General features: G+C 37.9%; 1 protein-coding gene across 2 annotated transcripts in view; it reads left to right on the top strand.

Annotated features, from left to right (window-relative positions):
* The window catches only part of ATP1B3 (ATPase Na+/K+ transporting subunit beta 3), a 41,127-nt gene extending 17,905 nt beyond the window's left edge, over window positions 1–23,222 (top strand). The window contains exons 2-7 of one of the 2 annotated variants that reach the window (XM_040636730.1): window positions 6,292–6,420; window positions 10,954–11,061; window positions 15,693–15,877; window positions 16,715–16,765; window positions 20,476–20,562; window positions 22,218–23,222. In XM_040636730.1, coding sequence (XP_040492664.1) covers window positions 6,292–6,420; window positions 10,954–11,061; window positions 15,693–15,877; window positions 16,715–16,765; window positions 20,476–20,562; window positions 22,218–22,391 — 734 coding nt within the window. In that variant the 3' untranslated portion in view covers window positions 22,392–23,222. The remainder of the gene's footprint in view (window positions 1–6,291; window positions 6,421–10,953; window positions 11,062–15,692; window positions 15,878–16,714; window positions 16,766–20,475; window positions 20,563–22,217) is intronic. The other variant, XM_040636731.1, reaches the window with a different exon arrangement.
* The last annotated feature ends 252 nt before the right edge of the window (window positions 23,223–23,474 follow it).

Genomic DNA, 23,474 nt, shown 5'->3' with positions numbered 1-23,474 from the left:
TTTCAATGGGGAACAAATAATTTTTTTTTTTTAAGCCTGGCTGGCGGCACCAGAAAAAATTATTTTTTAAACAGGTGGTACTGGGACAACTGATATCCATATGCAAAACAATGAAGTCGACCCCCTTCCTCATACCACATATAAAAATGAACTCGTGATGCCTGGGTGGCTCAGTCCATTAAGCATCTGACTCTTGATCATTTGAGGTCATGATCTCATGGTTGTGGGATCAAGCCCCATGTCAGGCTCCACACTCCGAGGATGGAGTTGGCTTGAGATTCTCTCTCTCTCCCTCGGCCCCTCCCCCCACTCACGCACACTTCTCCTAAAATAAAATTTTCAATAAAAACGAACTTGGGGCGCCTAGGTGGCTCAGTCAGTTAAGCGTCCGACTTGGCTCAGGTCTTGATCTTGGGGTTGTGAGTTCAAGCACCATGTAATTAATACTTTAAAAATAAATTAAAAAAATTTTTTACAAAATGAACTCAAAATAGATCAAAGACCCAAACATTAGAACTAAAACTATAAAATTCTTAGAAGAAAACATAGATTCAACAAGTCTTCATGACTTTGGATTAGGCAATGGTGTCTTAAATATGACACCGACAACACAAACAACCAAAGGAAAATATAGATAAATTGGACTAATCAAGTTTAAGAACTTCTCTGCCTTAAGGGATACTATCATGAAACCAAAAAGATCCCACAGAACTGGAGTAAACAATTAGATATCTGAATAGAGGCTTGTTTCTGTAATATATTTAAAAAAAAAAAAACCACAACAACTTAAAAAGACAACCCAACTTAAAAATGGATCCAGGATCTTAACAGACAGTTCTCCAAAGATGATACAAATGGCTGATAAGCTTATGAAAAGATGCTCAACATCATTAGCCATTAGGGAAATGTAAATTAAAGCCACATTGAGATGCCACTTCATACCCACTAGGATGGCTGTAGAAAAAGACAAAAAGCATTGATGAGAATGTGGAGAAATTGGAACCCTGCTGGTGAGAATGTAGAATGGTACAGCTGCCTTGGAAAACAGTCTGATACTTATTCTAAGTTACTATCTAGCAATTCCACTCATAGGTGAATGGGATATGAATTAGACCTCAATAAAAAGTTAATTTTAAAAATACAAATATATCAAAAATTTTTAAAAATTTAAAAATACAGATATACAAAGGATTTTAACTTGTACTTGTCCATAGGCTTGCTTTTTTTTTTTAATTAGACCTCTCTTTAAGATTTTTTTAAACTGTGAACAGAATGCTAATTTATTTACCAAGGCTATGCAGTTTATAGTCATCAGAATTTTGAGGAGGGGCACAATCTTCTAGTTATCTAGGTACCATCAAGTATAACTAGGAAGTTCGCAGAAGTTAGGGAATCAGATCACAGGGTCTTGAAAGTGTGTTGAGTGGATATGTACGTTCAGGCCTTGGTGAAGCCTAATAACTCCCTATGTGTCCAGATTATGCATCCTGGTATTATATAATAAAGAATTTGTGTGGTCTTTGTCCCAGGTGCCTGGCACAGAGTTTCTAAAAACCATTAGAATTTCCTAATGGGAATATCTATATTATGCTAATAGAGTGACTCATGGTGGGCCCTTCATTAGCTTCCCTGGGGGCTGGTCCTTAGAAAGACCAATCATGTGATTAGAGGGCTGGGACTTTGAGCTAGCCTGACCTTTAGGGGAAGGGAAAAGGAGGGGGCCGGAGACTGGTTTTAACTAATCACATGGCCAATGATTTAATCATACCCACATAATGAAACCCCAGTAAAAACTCTAGACACTGAAGCTTTGCGAGTTTCCGGGTTGGGGAACACATTAATGTGCTGGGAGGGTGATTTTCCCTCATTCCACGAGGATAGGACGTAAAAAACTGCGTTCCCTCCCAGACTCTATGCTGTATGTGTGTTTATTGTTTATAACAAAACTGTAATCTTAAGTATAGCCCTTTTTTGAGTTCTGAGTCATTCTACCAAGTTCTCAAACCTGAAGGAATGCATTGGGGACCTCCCAGATCGGTAGCCAGTTGGTTTAGAAGTTCAGGTGGCATCTGAGGTGAGGGCAGTCTTGTGGCGGGCCATGCCCTGAGCCAGTGGAGTCTGTGCTGCTCTGGGCGGCTGGTGCTAGCATGGGATTGTTGGACACTCAGCTGGGGTTGAAACAAAGTGGCTGGTCAGGGGCATTTCTCCTTCCCTGAATGACGTGGAGTAAACCTGGGCCAGATTTTTTGCTGCTTAGTTTCTTTTATAGACTCCACATTAACAAACCTCATTTGTGAAAACATTTTTTGAGAGTAAGTAAAGTGCAATTTGATGAGGTTAAGATTTAAACCTTAAATTTAGCCTTAAAGCCTAGTTGCAGTATCATTACAAAAATGTTTCTAGTTGTTGGCCTTCCCCCCCCACACCTGAAGTTCATTTTTATGTTATCACATTTCTTTTTTTCTTTTTTTTTCTTTTAAAGATTTTATTTATTCATTTGACAGAAAGAGAGACAGCCAGCGAGAGAGGGAACACAGGCAGGGGGAGTGGGAGAGGATGAAGCAGGCTCCCAGCGGAGGACCCTGATGTGGGGCTTGATCCCAGGACTCTGGGATCACGCCCTGAGCCAAAGGCAGACGCTTAATGAGTGAGCCACCCAGGCGCCCCTATGTTGTCAAATTTCTTGACTTTTAGTTTCCTTTCTATAATGTTAATAATTAGATAATTACTCTTACCCCTTTTCTTCGGATGGGAGTAGATACTTGTCCAAGGTCATAGCAGGAAAGTGGTCAGGCCAGGATTTGAGTCTAAGTCTGACTCCATCATAGCCCATGAAGGAAATTCTTGAAGGATTTTAAGCTGGTATTGGATTTTAATTGGTATTGTAAAATACCAGTATAGTCTAATATATAATCTTAATGGTGACCACTTAGAATAGAATAGCTTATAATAGAATAAGCACTGTTTAGGCTTCATTTGCTGTTCTGCTTGCATTAACTAGAACTGACTCACACATGGCACACTGAACAAGTTCCATCTGCACCATCCATTACTAATCTAGGGTACCCCCAATTTGATCCCCATCAGTGTGTGAAGCCTATCTGCAAACTGCATCTGAGGAACTGTATATAGGAGCAGTAATTTACAACTTCTGTTTTTCTTTTTTTTTTTTAATCTTTAAGAGCATTTTATTATACAGATCATTTCACAGAACTTTTTTTATGCTTTTAAGATTTTATATATCTTTTTAAAAAATATTTTATTATGTTATGTTAGTCACAATACAGTACATCCTTAGTTTTTGATGTAATGTTCCATGATTCATTGTTTGCGTATAACACCCAGTGCTCCGTGCAATACGTGCCCTCCTTACTACCCATCACTGGCCTATCCCATTCCCCCACCCCCCTCCCCTCTGAAGCCCTCAGTTTGTTTCCCAGAGTCTATAGTCTCTCGTGGTTCATTCCCCCTTCTGTTTACTCCCCCCTTCATTCTTCCCTTCCTTCTACCGATCTCCCTGCTATTCCTTATGTTCCACAAATGACTGAAACCATATAATTGTCTTTCTCTGCTTGACTTATTTAGCATAATCTCCTCCAGTCCCCTCCATTACAACTTCTGTTTTTCTTTTTCTTTTTTTTTTTTTTTAAAGATTTTATTTATTTATTTGACAGAGATAGAGACAGCCAGCGAGAGAGGGAACACAAGCAGGGGGAGTGGGAGAGGAAGAAGCAGGCTCATAGTGGAGGAGCCTGACATGGGGCTCGATCCCGTAATGCCGGGATCACGCCCTGAGCCGAAGGCAGACGCTTAACCGCTGTGCCACCCAGGCGCCCCAAACAACTTCTGTTTTTCTAGTATTTGTTTTCTTACTAGGAGAAAGGAGCTTAAGTTGATAAATTGTTGCTACCCTTCTGCGTGATCCTTCATATATGATATTTATAAGTGAGATTAATTTTAAATATTAGTTTTGGGTCTTAGCAAAAGGAACATATTCAAGTAGAGAACTCATTTTAGTGCTGGAAATCACTTATATTATTTTTACACTCCTTACATTCAAAATTGACTTAATTTCCACTAGTATATGGCATCAGATTTGGGACATGGTTATTAATTTGTGTATTTTTTTTTTAAGATTTTATTTATTTATTTTAGAGAGAGGGCAGGGGCAGAGAGTAAGGGAGAGCAGAGAATCCCAACCAGACGCCACACTGAGTTCAGAGCCTGACATGGGGCTCAATCTTCTGACCCTGAGATCATGCATGACCTGAGCCAAAACCAAGAGTCGGATGTTCAATTGACAGGCATCCCAATTTATGTATCTCTTCTGAAGTTTTAACACTTTTTCATTGTGTGATGGTACTTTAGAAAGCATATTTGGATATAGCTTGTTCATGTCTGTTTTATGTTTATTTACTTTGTAACTTTTTATAAATTTCATTTACGTTTTTCCTGGAAATTGAAAATCAAATTTTGAAAATAGTATATTACTATTTTGGGATGACTTAAAAACACAGCTAAATAATTAAACTCTTAGCACTTGTGTTTCAAACTTACCTTCTGCATCAGTCAGCAAACTGCTATGGCCTCAATCTGCCTGTTTTCTACGGAGTTTTACAGAGTGTGGAACACAGCCAGCACTTGTTACATTCATGTATTGGTTGACCCTGGTCTGTTGAATGGAGGATTTTATCTGTTAGTTCCTGTAAACATCTACATCTGAAAGAATCATTTCTCCTATATTTCATTAAAATAGCCTTTGCGCTTTGCATGTGTTTCATTTCCCTCTGTAGTAAATTGAGCACTTCTTTAAGATTGGTCTTCCTTTTCTTTTTCTGCAACAGGATCGCTGTATGTGGTAGGGAAGTGATGCTATCTGAAGGTGACATGCTGTCCTCCTTTCTTCCTTCTGTCCTCTTGTTCCCTATTTTGGCCTCCTGGTAATTGGGGCAAGGGAGGATGGGTGGATACTACTCTAAATTAAGGTGAAATTGCTTTAATTATTTCCCCTTTACTTGAAGTGGGGGGTGGGGGAGCAGTTTCCTGCCCACATTTAAGAAATAAAAGTTACCTAGCTTTTGGCATAATCTGTTGGGGGCCATGGCGTCTTTTGAAAATCAGAAAAACATTGTAGAGTGATTCTTCAGGGGATAAAAAATGGATATATTTAGAAATAAAATATATCACAAATCTCAAAAACTCTGAAGTTAATCCTTGCCTGGGGTGGTGGGAGTCCATAGATTACAGACGTGAACCTCTGCTCTGGCCCCTCTGCTGGTAATAGAGTCAGGCAAGCAAACACGTATGTTATTAAGACCAGGAAATAAAGCTGATGTTAATTAAACTCCAGGGAATTAAATGTTTTCACTATTGCTGTATCTGGGGATTTATTATTTTTTGATCAATTTTGAAACATTAAATATAAATGTGTGACTTTTAACAATATGGTCTAATATATAATCTTGATGGTGACCACTTCTGATGTTCAAACTTTGAAGACAGACATTTGAGAAAATAAGATATTCCCAAAATAAGTCACTGGCTTAGGATAGATTTGTTTTAGTGCTGCCAGATTGTGAAGGAAAAAAGGCTAAGCCCTTGATGTTGAAACTTAGGTATGCCAATTCTTGCTTTGTGCTTAGCAGTAGTTATGAAGTACCACTGGTTGGGGCACTTGTTTCTGGTCTTGTCCTTTCTTCGCTTTTGCATGAGCCTTCTACTTAACTACTGTTTCCTAAACATTATTCATTGAATACCATCTTTATGATTTGCCTTCTGTGCACATTTCCTGGCTGTTCTTTAAGTCCACTCACTTTATAGAAGTGAAATTTATGCAAATAATTATTGTGAAATATGGGATTGAAGTACTAATTCTTTTCTGTTTGCCGCTTAAAGGAACATGTGCATATGAAGGTTTTATTCCATCTAAAATCATCTTTTATCTCACTGGAGGACATCAGGTTCATTTTGGGAAACACTCCCCTATGTGCTGAAGTTTTAAAACTCTGACCTTGAGCCACAGAGTATGATGGTAGAAGCTGTCTGTACTTGGAAGTGTCAGCAGAGATGAGGGGTTCTGGGATGGGTGGGTGCCGCCTGCTGAAATACCCTTTGCTTGGGCAAATTTGTATTGTTCTGAATATGGAGATTTTTGGCTGTGTGCATGGCAAAGCTTGGAATCCTAGCCTCACAACAGTTGCTTTGTTTCTTTAATTGCCCCCCCATACCTCCCCCACACATGCAACATACGTATGTAGCTCCGGTTTTCCTAAGTTTTATTTTCTTTTGCAGGTTTGATCTTGCTCTTCTACCTAGTCTTTTATGGGTTCCTGGCTGCACTTTTCTCATTCACAATGTGGGCTATGCTTCAGACTCTGAACGACGAAGTTCCAAAATATCGTGACCAGATTCCTAGTCCAGGTAATTATGTTGCAGTTATTGTGGCTTTTAACTAAATTTGGTTATACTTTGGGGTGCCTGGATGGCTCAGTTGGTTAAGTGTCCGACTTTTGGTTTTGGTTCAGCTCAGGTCAAGATCTCAGGGTCTTGAGATCAAGCAAGCCCTGCGACAGGCTCCCCACTCAGTGGGGAGTCTGCTTCTCTCCCTCACCCTTTGTCCCTCCCCCTGCTCACAGCTTCACACATGTGTGCGTGCGTTCTCTCTCATTTTTTTTTTTTAATCTGATTATACTTTATCTTCACTATAAACTTTGGGGTTAGGTAATGTGAAAATGTTGATTTTTGTTGTTTAATATTTACATACTGATAGAAAGATCTTCAATATTTACATACTTATATGAAGACCTATAATATTTACATACTGATATGAAGACCTGAGCTGATAAATCTTGAGTCCTTTGCCAGGAGTAAGCAGGAGTGAATATGGAGAATCATAGTGAAGCCAAATTTGACCAATGTGGTTATGAATGGCTTTTGTGAATATTGTGTAGCATTTTCACTTTGCCTTGAGTAATTTACTTATCAAGTATATAGTTTAGCTCTAGCTTAGGCTTGGTCTTGTAGAATACAAGCTTCGTATCTTTAATTGCTTAGTATGGAAGTGGTAAGAAATATTAAATAATGATACATCAATAGGGAATAAAATGAGTATACTCTTATGTATTTAATTCTTGTCCATTGATTGTTGGAAGGAAAAAAATTCTCCAGGATACTCCACTACAGAAAAATTCTTAACTGAAACACTTGTTTAAATCATTTTCTTCCTCCTGATTTCATTCTTTTAAAGCTGTCTTTGAATGCCAGCTTTGCCTTTGTTGAACATGGCTCTTGTCCTCAAGGTGCTGGCAGTGTTTATAGAAGAAGATAACAACGTGCAGAACTCCAGTATATGTAATTCCCCAAAATGTGAACAACTTCTTGAGATAATAGAGAAGAGCAGGCTTCTCGTGGAAGAGGGGAATTTGGATAGCAGGCAGGTGGGCAGGCAGGCCAGGGAAGGTAGGAGTGTCGTCGAGGTTTCTTTCTGGACCGGTGGTTCTCATCCAACAATGATTGGCTCCCCCGAGGGCCCTGTGGTCTTGTCTGGAGACAGTTTTGGTTGTTACAACTGGAGAGGTGCTACTGGTGAGCAGAGGTCAGGGATGTTGCTAAACATCCTAAAATGCACAGGACAGCCCCCCCCCCAAAGGCTTATCCAGCCGAAAATGTAAATAAATAGTGCCAGTGCTGAGCAACCCAGACTGTAGACCCTTGCTCACTGCATGGATTCGTGAGCCTTATCAACAGCCAGACTGCACCAGTTTCCCCAACCATCTTTTCTTGGAACGTTTTGTTCTAAGGCCTTTTCCTTATTTTGCTGCTAAAATTTGTGTAAACATCAGGAATCACTCTTTTCTCTTTTTTAGTTTATTTGACCAAGTATCAGAGACTAGCTCCATGCTTACTTTCCCCTCATCTCTCACTTTGCCCTGTTTTCTCTTTCTTCCTAGGCTAATTTTTTTTTTTTTAAGATTGATTTGAGAAAGTGAGTGCATGCATGCATGTGCATGAGTGGGGGGGAGGGGGGCACAGTGAAAGAGAGAGGGAGAGGGAGAAAAATCTCAAGCACACTCCATGTTGAGTCGGGAGCCCAATAGGGAGCTCGATTTCACGACCCTGAGATCATGACCTGAAATTAAGAGTCAGATGCTTAACCGACTGAGCCACCCAGGCACCCCTATGTAGCTTAATTCTAGAATAATTATTTTTCTTGCTACCTAAGTTATGTGACTTTATGATCATTGAACGTGATCTAGTCTAGTTCAGAAATATTATACTGTTTATAATTACACGAATAAAAGCAATAAAATGTGTTCCATATATTTCAGTTTCAAACTGAGGTCTTTAAAATTATTTACAACTGTACTGTAATACTTAAAGTCTTATCGGTAATTTAATAAATATATGCACACACATATGTATATATAATATTGGACGAATACATACTAGCTTGTTAAAATTTTCTCCTTACAAAGTGATTATGGTTATTATTTTTTCTTTCTACTTGTATTTTCTATGGTATATACAATAATGTAGTGGGTTTTTTTGCATTGACCATATTGGTTTTAATTTTAAATGACATCATTTCAGTAATATTGTTCCTACCCAGTAAAATAAGTGCTAGTTTGAAATTGGTGCGTGTAAGTCACCTATACATACATACAACATAAACACATACTGCTCCTCACACCCTGACAGACCTGCACGTTATGTGCACATGCTCTCATACTCCAGTGGTGTAAACGGGAAGGAGATAGAGGAGTTACTGGAGTCTTTACATTCTGTTGATGTTCTTCCTTTTGGATAAGGCAAGACTATTTGCAGGAATTAAGCTTGCCGTGTCAAAAATGCACCTATACTATACACGCCTGCCATGGTTTTTTACTTAAGAGTTTCAAATCAGCTGTTAAATACCAAGTTACTAGGGGTCCAAGAGCATTGTTAGGCAAGGTCCGAGAAGCAACTGGTATCAGGAACTCAGTTTTAGGGGCATCTGGCTGGCTCAGCCGGTAAAGCATGCAACTCTTGATCTCAGAGTTGTGAGTTCAAGCCCCACATTAGGTGTAGAGATTACTTAAAAAAAATAATAAAATCTTTAAAAAAATTCAGTTTCGTACTTTGAGGTCTTAATACAAGAGTTTTTGCAAATTGAATCATTAAAACAATCCCTTAGAAATTAGTCATGTAAAGGAATGTAGTCTTTTGTATAAAGCATAGATATCTTCATGATTTTCTTTAAAATTTCTTTAGTTTAGAAATCTGGATATTTTGTATTGGGTTTTTCTTAAAGTTAGGTGTTTTCAATATAGTTATGTGCAAGCTGCCTTGATTCTGTTACGTTTTACTTGCAGGATATTATATCTTGTTCCTGCTATAAAAACCTTAAAAAATAAGAACAATTTCATACATATACAGATGGTCATTTAATATATTGGACAGTAAGACATTTTATTCTTTCATTAAATACTTTTACAAAAAGTCTTAAAGTTATTGTAGATTTTATAGAGATTTTACAGTGTATGGAATATCAGGCATAGGAGGTTATCCAAATCCAAGTGGTCTCTGGTCTGTTGATGCCGGTGAATGGGGAGTTTAATTGGTCTTTTGTGCTGAATATAGACTAAGATTTGCTCTGCCATGTAGGAACATTGTTTGATCATGTTTGGGTAGCATTGCATCTAGTTTAACTCAAGATTCAGGCAAACCAACACAGGCAAGTTTAGGGTTTAAAAGAAACTGTATTTTATCTAAAATGTAACACTGTATTTAAAAAAAAACAAAACAATAAAATGTAACACAGTATGTTAACCATCCTGAAATTAAAATGAAAAAGCAAAGAATTAGATGTCTGTGAGCAGCCGTTTTAATGGAAACTAAGACAACCCTTGTTACTTGTATATTTTCAGATTCAGTACAAGGCTTAGCATCTCTAATAACTTTGATATGGGAAATGGTTAGAGACCAGTGAAAATTTTAGGACTGTTTTTAAGCCTGAGTGCAAGGCTGAATTAATAATCTAGATCTAATGCATATTTATTTATTTACTTATTTATTTATTTTATTACAATTTATTTGAGAGAGAGAGTGTGTGTGTGCACATGCGCAAGTGGGGGAAGGGGCAGAGGGGAAGCCGACTTTCCTGCTGANNNNGGGAGCCTGACATGGGGCTCAGTATCCCAACCGGGCAGATCATGACCTGAGCCAAGAGTCGGATACTTAACCAAGTGAGCCACTCAGGTGCCCGCCCCTAGATCTAATGCTTTTTAAACAAAGAAAGCTTATATTAAAGGTGGAATTACCTTTCTTACAGATAAATATGCTTACATTTTCTTTTCATAAACTCATTCAGCATGTTCTGTATACATGGGTGTTAACTCCTGATATGAAACTGTTGGTGGTTATATTCCAAACTCTTCATGTGAAAACCACATTTTAATTATAGAGCAGTGTTTTATTATTGAAAGAATATTTAACCATAGAGTTAAAATTGTATAGGCCTCTTTCATCGAGTAAGTTTTATGTCTGTTTCCATACAGTTGTAACTTGAATTGAAGTGGGGAGACTTTGATTTGCTAAAATTTTTGTCACATTAATAGCAGATTGGCAAAACCTAAAAATATTTGATAGAAAAATGAATATAGGAAGTACAAACTAAATCTGCAATTTTTAAAGTCAGGAACAGAGCAATTATAATTAACTGTGGATAATCAGATTTAGGGGAGGTTTTTTTTAACTGATAATGTCAGATGATTTTGAAGATTTGCCATTCTCTTATTTAAATGTGCCATCGTAATCAGAAGTGAGAAGTTCTTGGTAATTTCAGCATATCTGTGAACACAGTTTTCCATATAATTTAATGGGATCTGTCCTTTAGATACAAGAGCAAGGAAAAAGAAGGAAAGAAGGGAATTTCCTGGAGTTAATTTTCCTCCTTTTTCTTTTATCTCTTTATAGGACTTATGGTTTTTCCAAAACCACTAACTGCACTGGACTATTCATTCACTGTGTCTGACCCGGAGTCCTATCAAGGGTACATTGAAGACCTTAGGAAGTTTCTAAAACGTAAGTATGTTGTCTTAGAGTAAGGTAAAAGATTTTAGTTACTAGAGAAACTATATGATAGTGATTACTTTCAGAAATGATTACTTTTAGAAACAACTTTCTTACAGTCTGTTTTACCTTTTTTTTTTTTCCTCTGTTAAACACAGTCCACTGAGAGGACTTTCAAGATTTTATAATTAGTCGTGAAAATATTCTAACTTACAGAAAGACCTAGGGGTCTAAGCCTAATGGGCAGTTGATTTGACTTTTCTATAATAAGTGCATGAATAAGTCTGTTGAGACATATTTATATCTGCATTGAAAAGTATTTAAAGCAAAACTAAGTTCCATAAAAACAATGACTCTTAGGTATTGGGATCTTTTGGATCCAATGTACTTGTGGAAGGGAAAAGGAATGGTATTTATCATTTAAAAAAACAAAACCAAATACCTGTCTGCTGTGGTTTTGGAGTTAGCAGTCTGTAATGCTTTCTAATAGTCATTCTAGCCTATTTTTCCTCTTGTATTAACTTAACTCTGTGGTATTAACATGCACATAAATAATCATCACATGCCCTGGCCTGTTGGTTCTCAGTCACCTCACCTCTTCCTCAGGCACAGAGATCTACATTCATTCCTTAGAACAATAGGACCCCATTGCCAAAATGACTGATTGAAGCTTTCCTGACAGCCTAGTTCGCCTGTTTAACTTTCCCTCACTATTCTTCTACCTCATTGGGACTTGGACTTCACTGACCCTTTTATTTTATCCCAGCCCCTTCTCTCTGACTTCCCTTTTTACCAAGCTTATTAATTCCATGGTTTTTCATTTCATTTTTAGTTTTGCCAGTACTTTAAAATTCCTTACCTGTCAGTCTGCTTGTCATAAAGTGCACATGGATGAAGCCACATAATTCTCCTAGATGAAACCTTATAATTCCTGGAGGAAGCCCGTTCTTTGAGCCTGCCCCCTGAGCAGGCTGCTGAATACTTGACCACCTCGCCAAGTAGACCAGCCCTACTACCTGGCAATCCCACTGAATTTCTCTGGATAATTCTCTGAAGGGATTATTTCCATCTTCTACTCAAACCTCTAACCTGTTACCTTTTCCCTTTCATATAACCTGCCTTCCTCCTTAAAGAAATAATGGAAGTACTCAGATGGGAGTTCTACCAGTTTTCCCTTTACCAGTAAAACAGACCTACAGTTACAGCCATTTTGTCTGTGATATTTCTCCTGCTTTGATGCCCTTCCTCGCATTTAGGGCCACCTGTACCAGTTCTCTTTCAGTGCCTTGGAAGCATTATTTGCTATTCCTTCTCCTGTACATTTAGCCTCACTTTACTGGGTCCTTCCCATCAGCATGCAGAAGTCCTCAACTTCCTCTTATCTTAAATCAAAAACCTCTTGATCCTACACCATCCACTTGGCTGTCTCTCTACATAATCCATGGTTTACAAACCAAATAGTAAAGAAAGGTCTATAATGAAAACGTTTCCTGTCCTCCTCCTTTTTAGCTGCAATCCTGTTAATTTACTCAACAAATATTTTTTGGAGGGCCGCCTTTGTGTCAAGCACTCTTCTAAGTTCTGTCAGTGAACACAAGACAAATGTGTTCATGGAGTTTGTAGTCCAGTGGTGCATGGTAAGGTGATGAGTGCTGTGGAGGAACATGAGGTGGAGATGGGAGAGATGGGAAGGGTTACAATTTTCAACAGGGTGGTCGAGGAAGGCCTCATGGAAGGGGACCCTTGAAGAAGGATCTGAAGGTGAGGGAACTAGCCTGAGGCTTACAATGTCAGGGTTTATCAAGGAAGGTAGAGGGGCTGGATAGAGTAAGCAGGGTGAGAGTTGGAGGAGCTCAAGGTCAGGGAAGTAAAGGAGGACTAGGTTGTATAGGTCTCGTTAAGTTCTTTGGTTTTTACACTGACCAAGTTGGAGGTTTTTAGGCAGGGAATAACATCATCTGACTAATTTTTAAAAGATCAGAGGCTGCTTTCTTGAACTATGGGGGGAAACAGAGAAGCTAGATGGGAGGCCATTACACTAATGCAGAGGAGTAGAATGATGGTATGGCAAGAGAGGAAGCAATGGAGGTTGTCAGTAATTGATTCTGGATACATGTTCAGTGGGAAAGAACTTCATGGTTTTGAACTTTCTCTTACAGTATTTTTTTTCTATATCTCTAAATATACTTTCCTGGTGGTTCTTGATTTATCACTCATCATCTTTACTTCCTGCCATGACAGATGAGGATTTACCTCACGTGCCTCAGACCTTCCCCCACTCACCCAGTTCAATAATTGAATTACTAGTTTTAGTTTCGTTATTGGTCACCTTTTTATAGTCTTTGTCTTATTCTATCATCTGTAGACACTCTTCTGATTTCCTTATTTGTACACTGTCATTTGAGGTATCCTCTTGAGTCCCTTTATTTCTGGAAAACTCCTTAGAGCCTTTCCCCTCCCACCATAGTCTGTACTAGTAACTGTTTAGGCCTTTAACTATCTAGCTGTCATTTTTGGGACTCTTTATCCACTTAAGTTGGATTCACTGTTTGTTGGCTCCTGCCTTTTTTCTTAATTTACTGCCTGGTTTAATGGAGTATATTTATTTCAAGTAACTTCATAAGAAAAGAGACATGAAATGTAAATTTTGAGTCCTTTCATTTCTGAAAATGACCTAATTCTGCATTTATAGGTGATAGTTTAGCTGTATATAGAATTTTAGTTTTTTGTATTTGCCTTTTTCTCCTTTGCAAGGCTGGTTTTTTAATTCTGTTTCTAAATGTATTTCCTTTGGGTTCTAAAATTTGTTTTTGTTTCAGTCTCTAAAATACCACTTTACTGGGAACTTGATGGGGATCTTTCAGGATGAAGGCTTAGGTTCTCCAGTTCAAGGAAATTATCTTGCATTATTACTCTGATAATTTCCTCAGCTCATTTTCTGGTTCTTTCTAAAATTATTCTGTTAGTTGGGTCTTGGATCTCTTGTTTTTCTCTCATTTTCTGTTTTACTGTATTATACTTTCTGGGGGATTTACTTTTAACTCTTTAACCTTCACCCCCCCCCCTTTTTCAGTTGTTATTGCTAAGTTTTAGGAAAACCATTCCCATGTTAAAAGGTACCATCAAGGGTACCACTTAAAATTTAAAGTTCTGTTTTGTTCAAATTAACTTTTCCCCTTTCAGGTCTTTTCCTTTCAGGTCTTCCCTTTCCCTTTCCTTTCCTGTTGACCTTTCTTTGTCTTATTTTAGGTTTTCCTCAGGTGTATAGGGCTGTCTGGTTACTCTGTCTGGGATCAGTGATCTATGTCCATGTCCCATCATGCCTTGGACTTGGGGGGAGGGGTTTTTTCATAATCTGACTATTCATCATTACAACTCCTTGCATTAGAGTGATTTTGTATTGAAGTAGAATATGGCATAATACAAAAATGGTCACTGATGAACTGGCCTATACCAAAAGGTATATGCAGTTGAAGCCCTTGGGGGAAATTGGTGAAGGCGTCGGAATATTTCTTGCAAAATGATCTTTATCATTGTGCCACCAACTTCAAAAAGGAAGTGAGGAGTGTCATGTGGTACCTATTGTGTTGTAGAAGTTTAACACTATCTTCCAAATCTTTTAATCCTTCTTTTAAATGAGTACATAATTACAATTATAATCTAATTTTTGATAAATAAAAGATGAAACCAAAGTTGTTTTTTTTTTAAACCAAAGATTTTTTGACACTTTTCTCGTAAACACATTGACTTTGAAATTTTTGTTCCTGTTTTGGTTGAATTCACTTTAGGTGGCCTTTTTCTGGTACCAGTTGTACCCACACACCAGTAGTTCTTATTGAGGTACTGCTGCAGCGTATCTTTTAACTATGTATTAGTATCTCTCAGTAAACACATTCTTTGAGGGCAGGGAGCACATCAGGCTTGCTCACTGTTGTGCCACTCTTGCCTAACACTGTGTCAGTAGGGAGCAAACAGCCAAAAATCCATTGTGTATCTCTCCCTCTCCTTTCTTCCCCATCTCCAGGTTGTGACCATTTGACTCCTTTCTCACTTGAGTTTATCTAAGATGTTACCTCTGTTTCTGCTAAAAAAATAATAAAAAAAATAACACCCTTCTCTACGTTAACGTTAACTCACAGGTGTCCGCTGATGCTCGCGTTGTTGCAGACCCTACAGAGCAGACTGCCCTAGCACCGCATATCTTTAGGCCCTTCAGTTATGATTATTAATGTCTGTTTTCCCCATTGTACTGTAAACTCCATAAGGGCAGCCGCAATGCCTTTTTATGTTCTCACCACTATATCTTTTTTTTTATGGGAGTACAAAACTTCGAGGTGTACAACATAGTGATATGACAGGTTTATAGGTTGTCACCATCTTTTGGGCCACGAGCATAGGCGGCATTCAGATAAAGCTATAGCCATGGCTGGCGCCACCTAATGGTAAGAAAAGAGATTGCTCTGTAATCCAGTTTGTGTCATTGTTGACTGCAGTGAACTTCAGAACTGTGAAAAGTGAAAGGAACAAGCTTAACAGTTTTTTGTCTTCGAAAAGCGTCGTCCAAACAATGATGTGTTCCTGGTTGTGTTTAAGATCTGTTTCTGGCTGATCTATGTACACATACATATATGTTTCCTTTTTAGCATATGATTTAGAAGAACAGAAGAATCTCACAGCCTGTCCTGATAGAGCACTTTTTGAGCAGAAGGGCCCAGTTTATAGTGCATGTCAGTTTCCTCTTGCCTTACTTCAAGCCTGCAGTGGTGTGGATGATCCAGAGTTTGGCTACTCCAGAGGAAACCCTTGTGTTCTTGTGAAAATGAACAGAGTATGTATATATTTTGCTGCTACTGCTTTTTTCTAGTATCTTCTATTAAGAAGCTGGCAGTGTTTTTTAATCTCATTTTGGGGTAACTCGCATAAAAGATTAGCCATGGTATTAATTGACCTTTGGAAAATTAATACAGAAAAAACCAAAGTCATCACATGGGCAAGGATCGTTAATGCCGCTGGTACTATTTAGGTTGCCACAAAACTTCTCTTTTGGGAGGAATGTTTACATTTTACATGCATTTGCATGTAAAATGCATAAAAGTTCAAAACATAAAAAGATCCTCCCACAAAACAGATGTTTACTGTCTGTTGCCATGCTACATACGTGAAAGTAGCCTCAGTACATAGAGCTGAATAGTGCTGTGTCTTATGGGATTCTCCCCAGCGTATGCATTTTGTGGGACAGACAGATGTGAGATACAGCAAGGCTCTGTGGAAGCCTTATGGAAACATATGTTGAGGGTTTGACCCAATATATTTTCATGAGAAACCATTTTATGCTTCTGTAATTCTTACTATTAGCATTTAAGGTTTCTGTTTGTTTCTTGTTTTAAGGGTAACAAAGTACAATACTATGTTTTACTCAGTTCTTTGGTAACAGATTTACTTTTCTAAATTGCCCCAGTATAGTAATAAGACAGCTAATTGGTAAGATTATTATACTGAAAAGTCCATTCTAATCCTCTAAAATAAAATTAAAAGGCATATGTAACAGTTTTAATACAGTTGATATCCCTCTCAACCCTTCCACCCTGGATCCCCAGCAACCCAACAGGAGGTTTTTTCATGTATGTTTGTGATGTTTCAATTAATCAGTTTTTCTTTACCTTAGATAATTGGATTAAAACCTCAAGGAGAACCAAGGATCGAATGTATTTCAAAGGTTAGTATTGAAAAAATAACCCAACTTCTGTTAAAGCTTTAGTGTATCTTAATATTTTAAAAGTCAATGATTTTTAGTCATTTTAGTCCTCTGCCAGTCTTAGAAGAATAAAATTCCACCAAACTTTGGGTGTAGAGCCCTTATTTGCAAATGATAATTCAAAAAGATGTGTTTTCCATGTGCACTGATTTCACTGTGTTTACATTTACACATATCATTTCATTGATTGAGATTTTTTTTCTAGCTTAATAACATTGAAATGGGGGTTGGCTTTATAATGGATGGTGTCTTAATAGTGTATCATAAGATTTTTTCTTTAATAGTACATAAATTGGTGTTCATCAGTGGCATCTGAGAGTTCATGAAACATGGTACACCTTCCTTAAGGCAGAGGCAGTTCTTTTTTTCTAGAGTGCTATGCAGTTTTCATCTCATAACTTCTTTTGTTTTCTCTCCATGCTGCAAGTGCAACTAAGACAAATATGTAAATGATGGGTCAGAGTTCGGAGGAGAAAATTTTAAGTTCTAAATTTTATTGTGTAAAATTAAGCATTCCAACCCCAAATCTGTCAAAAGTATCTTACTTGAAACGTTACATTGAAATCAATTCTAAAGTCGTTCGTGGAGAAAACTGTATTCCTTTTAGCCATGAATGGATTTCTTATTTGGGCAGAAACTTCTTGCTCAGTGGTTCTCAAATTTGTTAATGCATCAGAATCACTTGGAGGGCTTGTTGGGTACCATTCCCGGAGTTTCTGACTCAGTAGTTCTGAGGCGAGGCCCAAACTTCGCATTATTTCTAACTAAAGTGTCCAGGTGTTGGTGATGCTGGTGGTCTCAGGCTCACACTTTGAGAACGCCTGCTTTAGAGTCTAATAATAATTTCTTTTGAATATTTATTCACTGTTTAGAATAAAAAGCCAGGAAAGTTAGGGTTTCTCATCTGGGTTGAAGTATACATGTGTGAACCATAGGCAAATGCACTTTACCTCCTTGTACCAGAGTCAGCTCAGCCAGCATGTTACTTAAAACCAGATGCTATATCTAAGCTGAGCTTTTCTTGATAAACAGATCTTTCTGAAAATCTAAGCACATAACTCTCATCTCTTAGGCCAAGAAAACATTATGGCTACAAGACACATTCAGAAGAAGTAACTCTATTATCCTCCTTGCTTGCAAGTCTTTCCCATAGAAAGTTCCCGAGGCTTGGGTGCTAGACTTGGGCCAGGTAGAAATGCTAATTTCATGACCGTGTACCTGTACGCAGGAGCTTCTGCCTTTGCATGTGAGCAGAGCTCTCTGGAGAGGTGGCTCCGGAGCCAACACTACTAAGAAAGGAAAACACATTTTGGCCAGAAGGGCAAAAGCTGTAAACTCCTTTCCTAAGATTTCAATTCTGTAAACCTTTCGCCAGTATAAACAACTCCATGTAACTGTTCCCTTAGGGTTTTAAATGGATTTTTATCTATTGTGTATCCTGTGCTTCTAGAATAGTTGGCAGAAGTGGTAAAGAAAAATCCCGGTTCATGACTCAAATTTCAGTTTGTTATTCCTTTTTGACGATGTATATAAAGCATATAAAGTAAAGTAGCTGGGGATTTTATTTAGTTGTGGAATAGGTTTGTTTTTAGAAAGTGTGTTAAAATTGTATTGTACTCCTAGGCTGGTCACAAAGGAGTAATCAGGTGGAAGCGCACACTTGAGAGGTGTGGCTCTAGAGCGGATGGGAACATTGCCTGCACATCATAGTTGCTGTTTTCACTACATGTGTCTGTATCAAGTGTTCTTTAAATTCTTTAGTTGACTTAATTTTTAAGAACATAAGATACAAATGTATTACATAAAGTTTGATCTGCTTTAAGTGTTTTAGACAAGAGTCCTGAAAATACTGAAATATTGATAACAACATGCTCCTGGGCATTTAATTTAAAAGATGGTTCCTGCAAAAGATGGAATATGTCTTTTTTTAAACATTTTTCTATAAAAGTGAATCCTATTCATTTAGGAGGAATACAGAAAAATGCAGAGGGAAAAAAATTGGTTAAATGCTGCCCAGAGATAAACACTGCTTAGAACATTTGGTTTGTGTTCAAGTCTTTTAAGGGTGGTGAGTGTTAAGAAAATACACTCATTTTAAAACTTTTTTCAGTGGAACTTAGTGACTGTTAATAAGACTCTTGGACTTAGTTACTCCTCGGTTTCCAATACGATGTCATTCAGATACTTAGAAAACTATGACACGTATGCTTCACCCTAAAGTATCCTTTTTCAGATGGGCACTTCAACAGTCCATAAAGTAAAAGCTTGCCATTGTGTTTTTGGTACAAACCAAGAGAATACTTAAGAGTCATTCACACCTGGGTGACCTTAATTGAGCCTCAGTTTCCCTGTTGGTAATTGATCCTGCCCACAGAAGGGTGTTGGGCGTAAAAGAAGTTACGTGGGGTGTCTGGCTGGAAGTACCAGCTCAATAAAATGTAATCCACAGAAAATCTCCTTTACATGTTGGGGAACATCTCTTTCTGTGAATTAAGCTCAGGTATTAACAGAAATTAGGTTAAACAAAAGCAATTAATACAGAAAGGCACTTTTTTCTTTACAGAGTATAAATGTAGGGTGGGGGCTGGAAATGGTTTCTGCAGCTTCTCTTAGCTTTGTTATCTCCTATTCTTGCCACCTACCTTTGACCTGGGTCATGAGAGCTTGCCCATCTTGTGGGGTATCGTTACTGTGTGCATTGTGCTGTCATCTTGCTGTGTCACTTGTATGTCACATGTGCTACTCATTATCGTTACATAAGCAAAATAGAACTCCTTAGGGGAGATTCTTAGTTCTGCTGCGTGCTTTCAAAAATAGCAATTAGTGCATTTAAATCTAGAATTGAAGCATTTTAATTCACGCTTAGTAAACTTCCACTGATCTTGGTCATTGTCATCTACTCAAGTAGTGTGAAAGTTACAGTTGTTAAAAATTAGTCTTATACAGAATATGTTACCTGGGAATTCTCATTGTTTTTATCAAGAAGAATAGAGAATAGCATGAATGAGTTGGATTATGGATGATTAATTTGTATATTTGTCACATTTAGCAGTCTTTTAAATACATGGAATACCAGTAAATTTGATTACTTCGATTTGCATGTGCTCATAAATTTAAGGGTATTTAAATTGGTTAAGAAGAGTTTTGCTTGGAGTACCTTAAATTTTTCCTAATGGTTTTTGGCACTTGCATCATAATTTTCCCTTCTGGTTACCATTATGGTTACTAATCACAGGAAACTTTGCTGCCTCCCAGGCCTGAATCCTGCATTCTGCAGTGTGGCATCCACTGCTTATTTTAAATCATTTCAGGAGTACATTGGTCCCATCCAGACTGCTGCCTTCCTGCTGTCAGTGGCTGGAGAACTGGCATTTGGTAGTTGGAAGGCAGGTAAGATTTTTAGACAGTGCATGAACAGATCTGGCTATAAGTTAGAAGGGACTCTGCTGGAAAACTTGTAGGCTAGATCAGGAAATGTAAGAAGAGTCAGGATAGTTTGTGTCAAAGGATTTAAACCAGGACTACCATGACTCTTCTCAAAAATGTACTTGTAATTAATGCAGTTGGAACATCATTGTAGAATCACCGTACTGTTCATAACTGATACTGCCTTAATACATAATTTTGTTTTTTGTGACCTAAAAAGAGCTTTCTCTTGTTTTCTATTTCAGAGTGAAAACACAGCAGCTCTATCAACTTATCCTCCCAATGGAGTTATAGATTTAAAATATTTTCCATATTATGGGAAAAAACTGCATGTAAGTACTGAGAAGTTTGTAAGTGGTCATGACTCTTGGGGAATTGGCACATCTGTATTAAAATGTCACTTGTCTGTCCTCTGTTCTGGTCTTTAAATATAAATGGTGATGCCAAGTAGAGATCCCACATCTACAGTTCAAAACTTATTTTCAAAATACCATTTTCTTTCTTTCTTTAGAATGTGCATAGAGTGTGCACAGAGATGGAAACAAAAGTGGCTAGAATAGTACAAAGAACTCCTGGAGGCCTTTTCCCTAGATTTCCCAAGTGTTAGTATTTTACCTCCTTTGTCTTACTAGTCTCCATTTATGTATAATTTCTTTTCCTGAACCCTTTGGGATTAAGTTATAAACATGGTGTCTCTTTACACTAATGCTTGTTTTATTTTCCTAAAAATAAGGACGTTCTGTATAACCATAATATAGTTAGCAAAGGAAATTAACATTGATACAATACTATCATCCAGTCTACAGAAATTTTACCAGTTGTTCCAGTAACCTCCTTTCTTGCAAAAGAAAAAGTGTTTTCTTGGTGCAGGGTATCACATTGTTACATCTTTTATAACCTGGAACAGTTCCTCTGTCTGTTTTATGCCCTTCTACTCTTCCAAATTGAGCACAGGACTGCTTTTGGCCTATTTTATGTTCCTCAGTTTGAGTTTGTGTCATGTTTTTCATGATTAAATGTAGAGTGTACATTTTTGGCAAGAATGCCTCAGAAGAAATGTTTTCAGAACATCCTGTCAGGAGGGTCATGGCATTGATTGGTCACAGTAGTGATGGTAACGTTGACCACTTAAGCGGGGTTCGGGTGGTTATCAGCCAGGTTTCTCTCCTTTGAAGTTTTTTTTTTTTTCTTTTGTAATCAGCAAGTATCATGTGGAGAATACTTGGGGAGTCTACACAATTCTGTTTCTCCCCTAGCTTTAAGCATGTGTTGATTCTTGCCTGAATCAGCTACTAATAGGATTGTTCCCAGATGTTTTTCTAATTCCATCTTTCTTTCCTCGTTGGCATTCTGCTCTGGGAAAGAGCTTTATTTACATCCATATATTCTCATGGACCCTTACGATCTGTTCTATTCATTTTGATGCTAAAATTGTCCCAGGTTTGGCCAGTGAGAGACCTTCACGCTGGCTCCTATGTCCTTTAGACATGGTCCCATGATTCTTTGAGTACCGCCTTACTTTCTGGCACTGCAAGGTATTCCATATTCATCTTGTACTTTCTCTGTCTCAGTCCTGGAATCAGCCCCTTAGTTCCTTTTAGTGAAGGAATGTGTCTAGAAACCACAGTGATAATAATACAGTTAGGAATATATTTGCATCAAATTACACAGCAACCATAAGTATCTAGGAGATCTAAGTAATCAGTAAGGTAGTGCTTGGGTGCAAGGGGAAACTCAAACCAAGATTATAGAGTATCAAAAAAATGATTATGAGACCCAACCTATGCAGTGCTCACAGGAACATTCATAGCCATCTAAACCCTTCTAGCTGTAAAAATTTAAGTGAAAAATGAGTATCCAGTTCAAAAGAAAAAAAGCATGTAATAAAGACTTGTTTTTTAAATTTTCCAGAACAAACCAACTCCTGATAAAGTGTGAACGAAGTTACTATAGAATTGGAATTCATGTATTTTCCTTTATTTGCCAGGTGAGCTATCTGCAGCCGTTAGTTGCTGTCCAGGTCTCCTTTAATGCTACCAGCAGTACCGTAAATGAAGTAACAGTCGAGTGCAAGATTGATGGATCCCCCAACCTAAAAAACCAGGATGACCGTGACAAGTTTTTAGGACGAGTTGTGTTCAAAGTCACAGCACGCGCATAGTAGGAGTTAGGGTATCTCCACAGAGTAAATGTTGTGTTGTCTGTCCTCATTTTGTATCAGCTGGACCTGCCATTCTAGAATTATGAGACCACCTTGGAGAAAGGTGGGGTGGTACATGACACTGGGGTAACATCATAATGTGCTTCCAGATCGTAACGTTCAGTGTCCTCTCAAGTAACTGCCTGTTGCCTCTGCTGCCTTCTGAACCAGTGTACAGTCGCCAGATAGGGACCACGAACGCCAATTCTGAACACGTAGTATGGGGGTCTTGTCTTATTTTTATGTGGTTTAATTGCCAAGTGTCTTAAAGCTTCCTGTGCTGTGCTATGTAAATATTTTATAGACTTAACACTGGTTAACTGTCATATTTTGATGCCAGCAAAGTTTTAGGGATAAAATGGTACCTGATCGTCATCAAGTGACTCTCTAGCTGCAAGAAACGTGGTGTGGGGGGGGAGTACTGTATGTGAGGAGGAAAAAAATAAAAGTGGATTTGAAAGGTGGACTTGATGTTTTGTAAAATCATTTTTTACATGCTGAATTAGTCTGTGGATCTTTTTGATTAAGAGCACAAACTTTATGTTGTAAAACATGTAAAAAATATATATACCGATGGGTTTATTTTTAGTGCTGGAACTAAATCTCTTATAAAGTACTTTAGACCATAGATGAAACAGCATTTTTAAGTTAGCCACTATGGATATGCACCTAATTTTTTATGAAATTAAATTCATGATTTAAATTGTACAATAGTTTGTGAAATATCTTGTTACTGCTTTTATTTAGCAGACTGTGGACTCTAATAAAAATATAAATTGTGAAATACAAAAACTCGGAACTTATTCAAAGCTTCAGACCAGTTTAATTTCAGCATTCTTTGACTTGTGTGAAATATTTTCTATCAATGTGTATTGGTATGATTCTTTGTCATAATGTGAGCTACTGCCTCCTCTGTTGATAAAGGTGTGCTTCCTATATGATCTTTGGTTTAAGCCAGTTTTTTATTTCTATCCATAAAAAGGCCAACGCTGACAGTCTTGGTTTTCTTTGTGTTGGCGCAAGCCAGAATGAGTGGGACGCAGC

Source organism: Ursus maritimus, unplaced genomic scaffold (genome assembly GCF_017311325.1).
Source record: "Ursus maritimus isolate PB19 unplaced genomic scaffold, ASM1731132v1 scaffold_20, whole genome shotgun sequence".
In the NCBI taxonomy this organism is placed as follows: Eukaryota; Metazoa; Chordata; class Mammalia; order Carnivora; family Ursidae; genus Ursus; species Ursus maritimus.
Note: the sequence above shows the minus strand (reverse complement) of the source record. Positions and strands in the feature narration are given on the sequence as shown.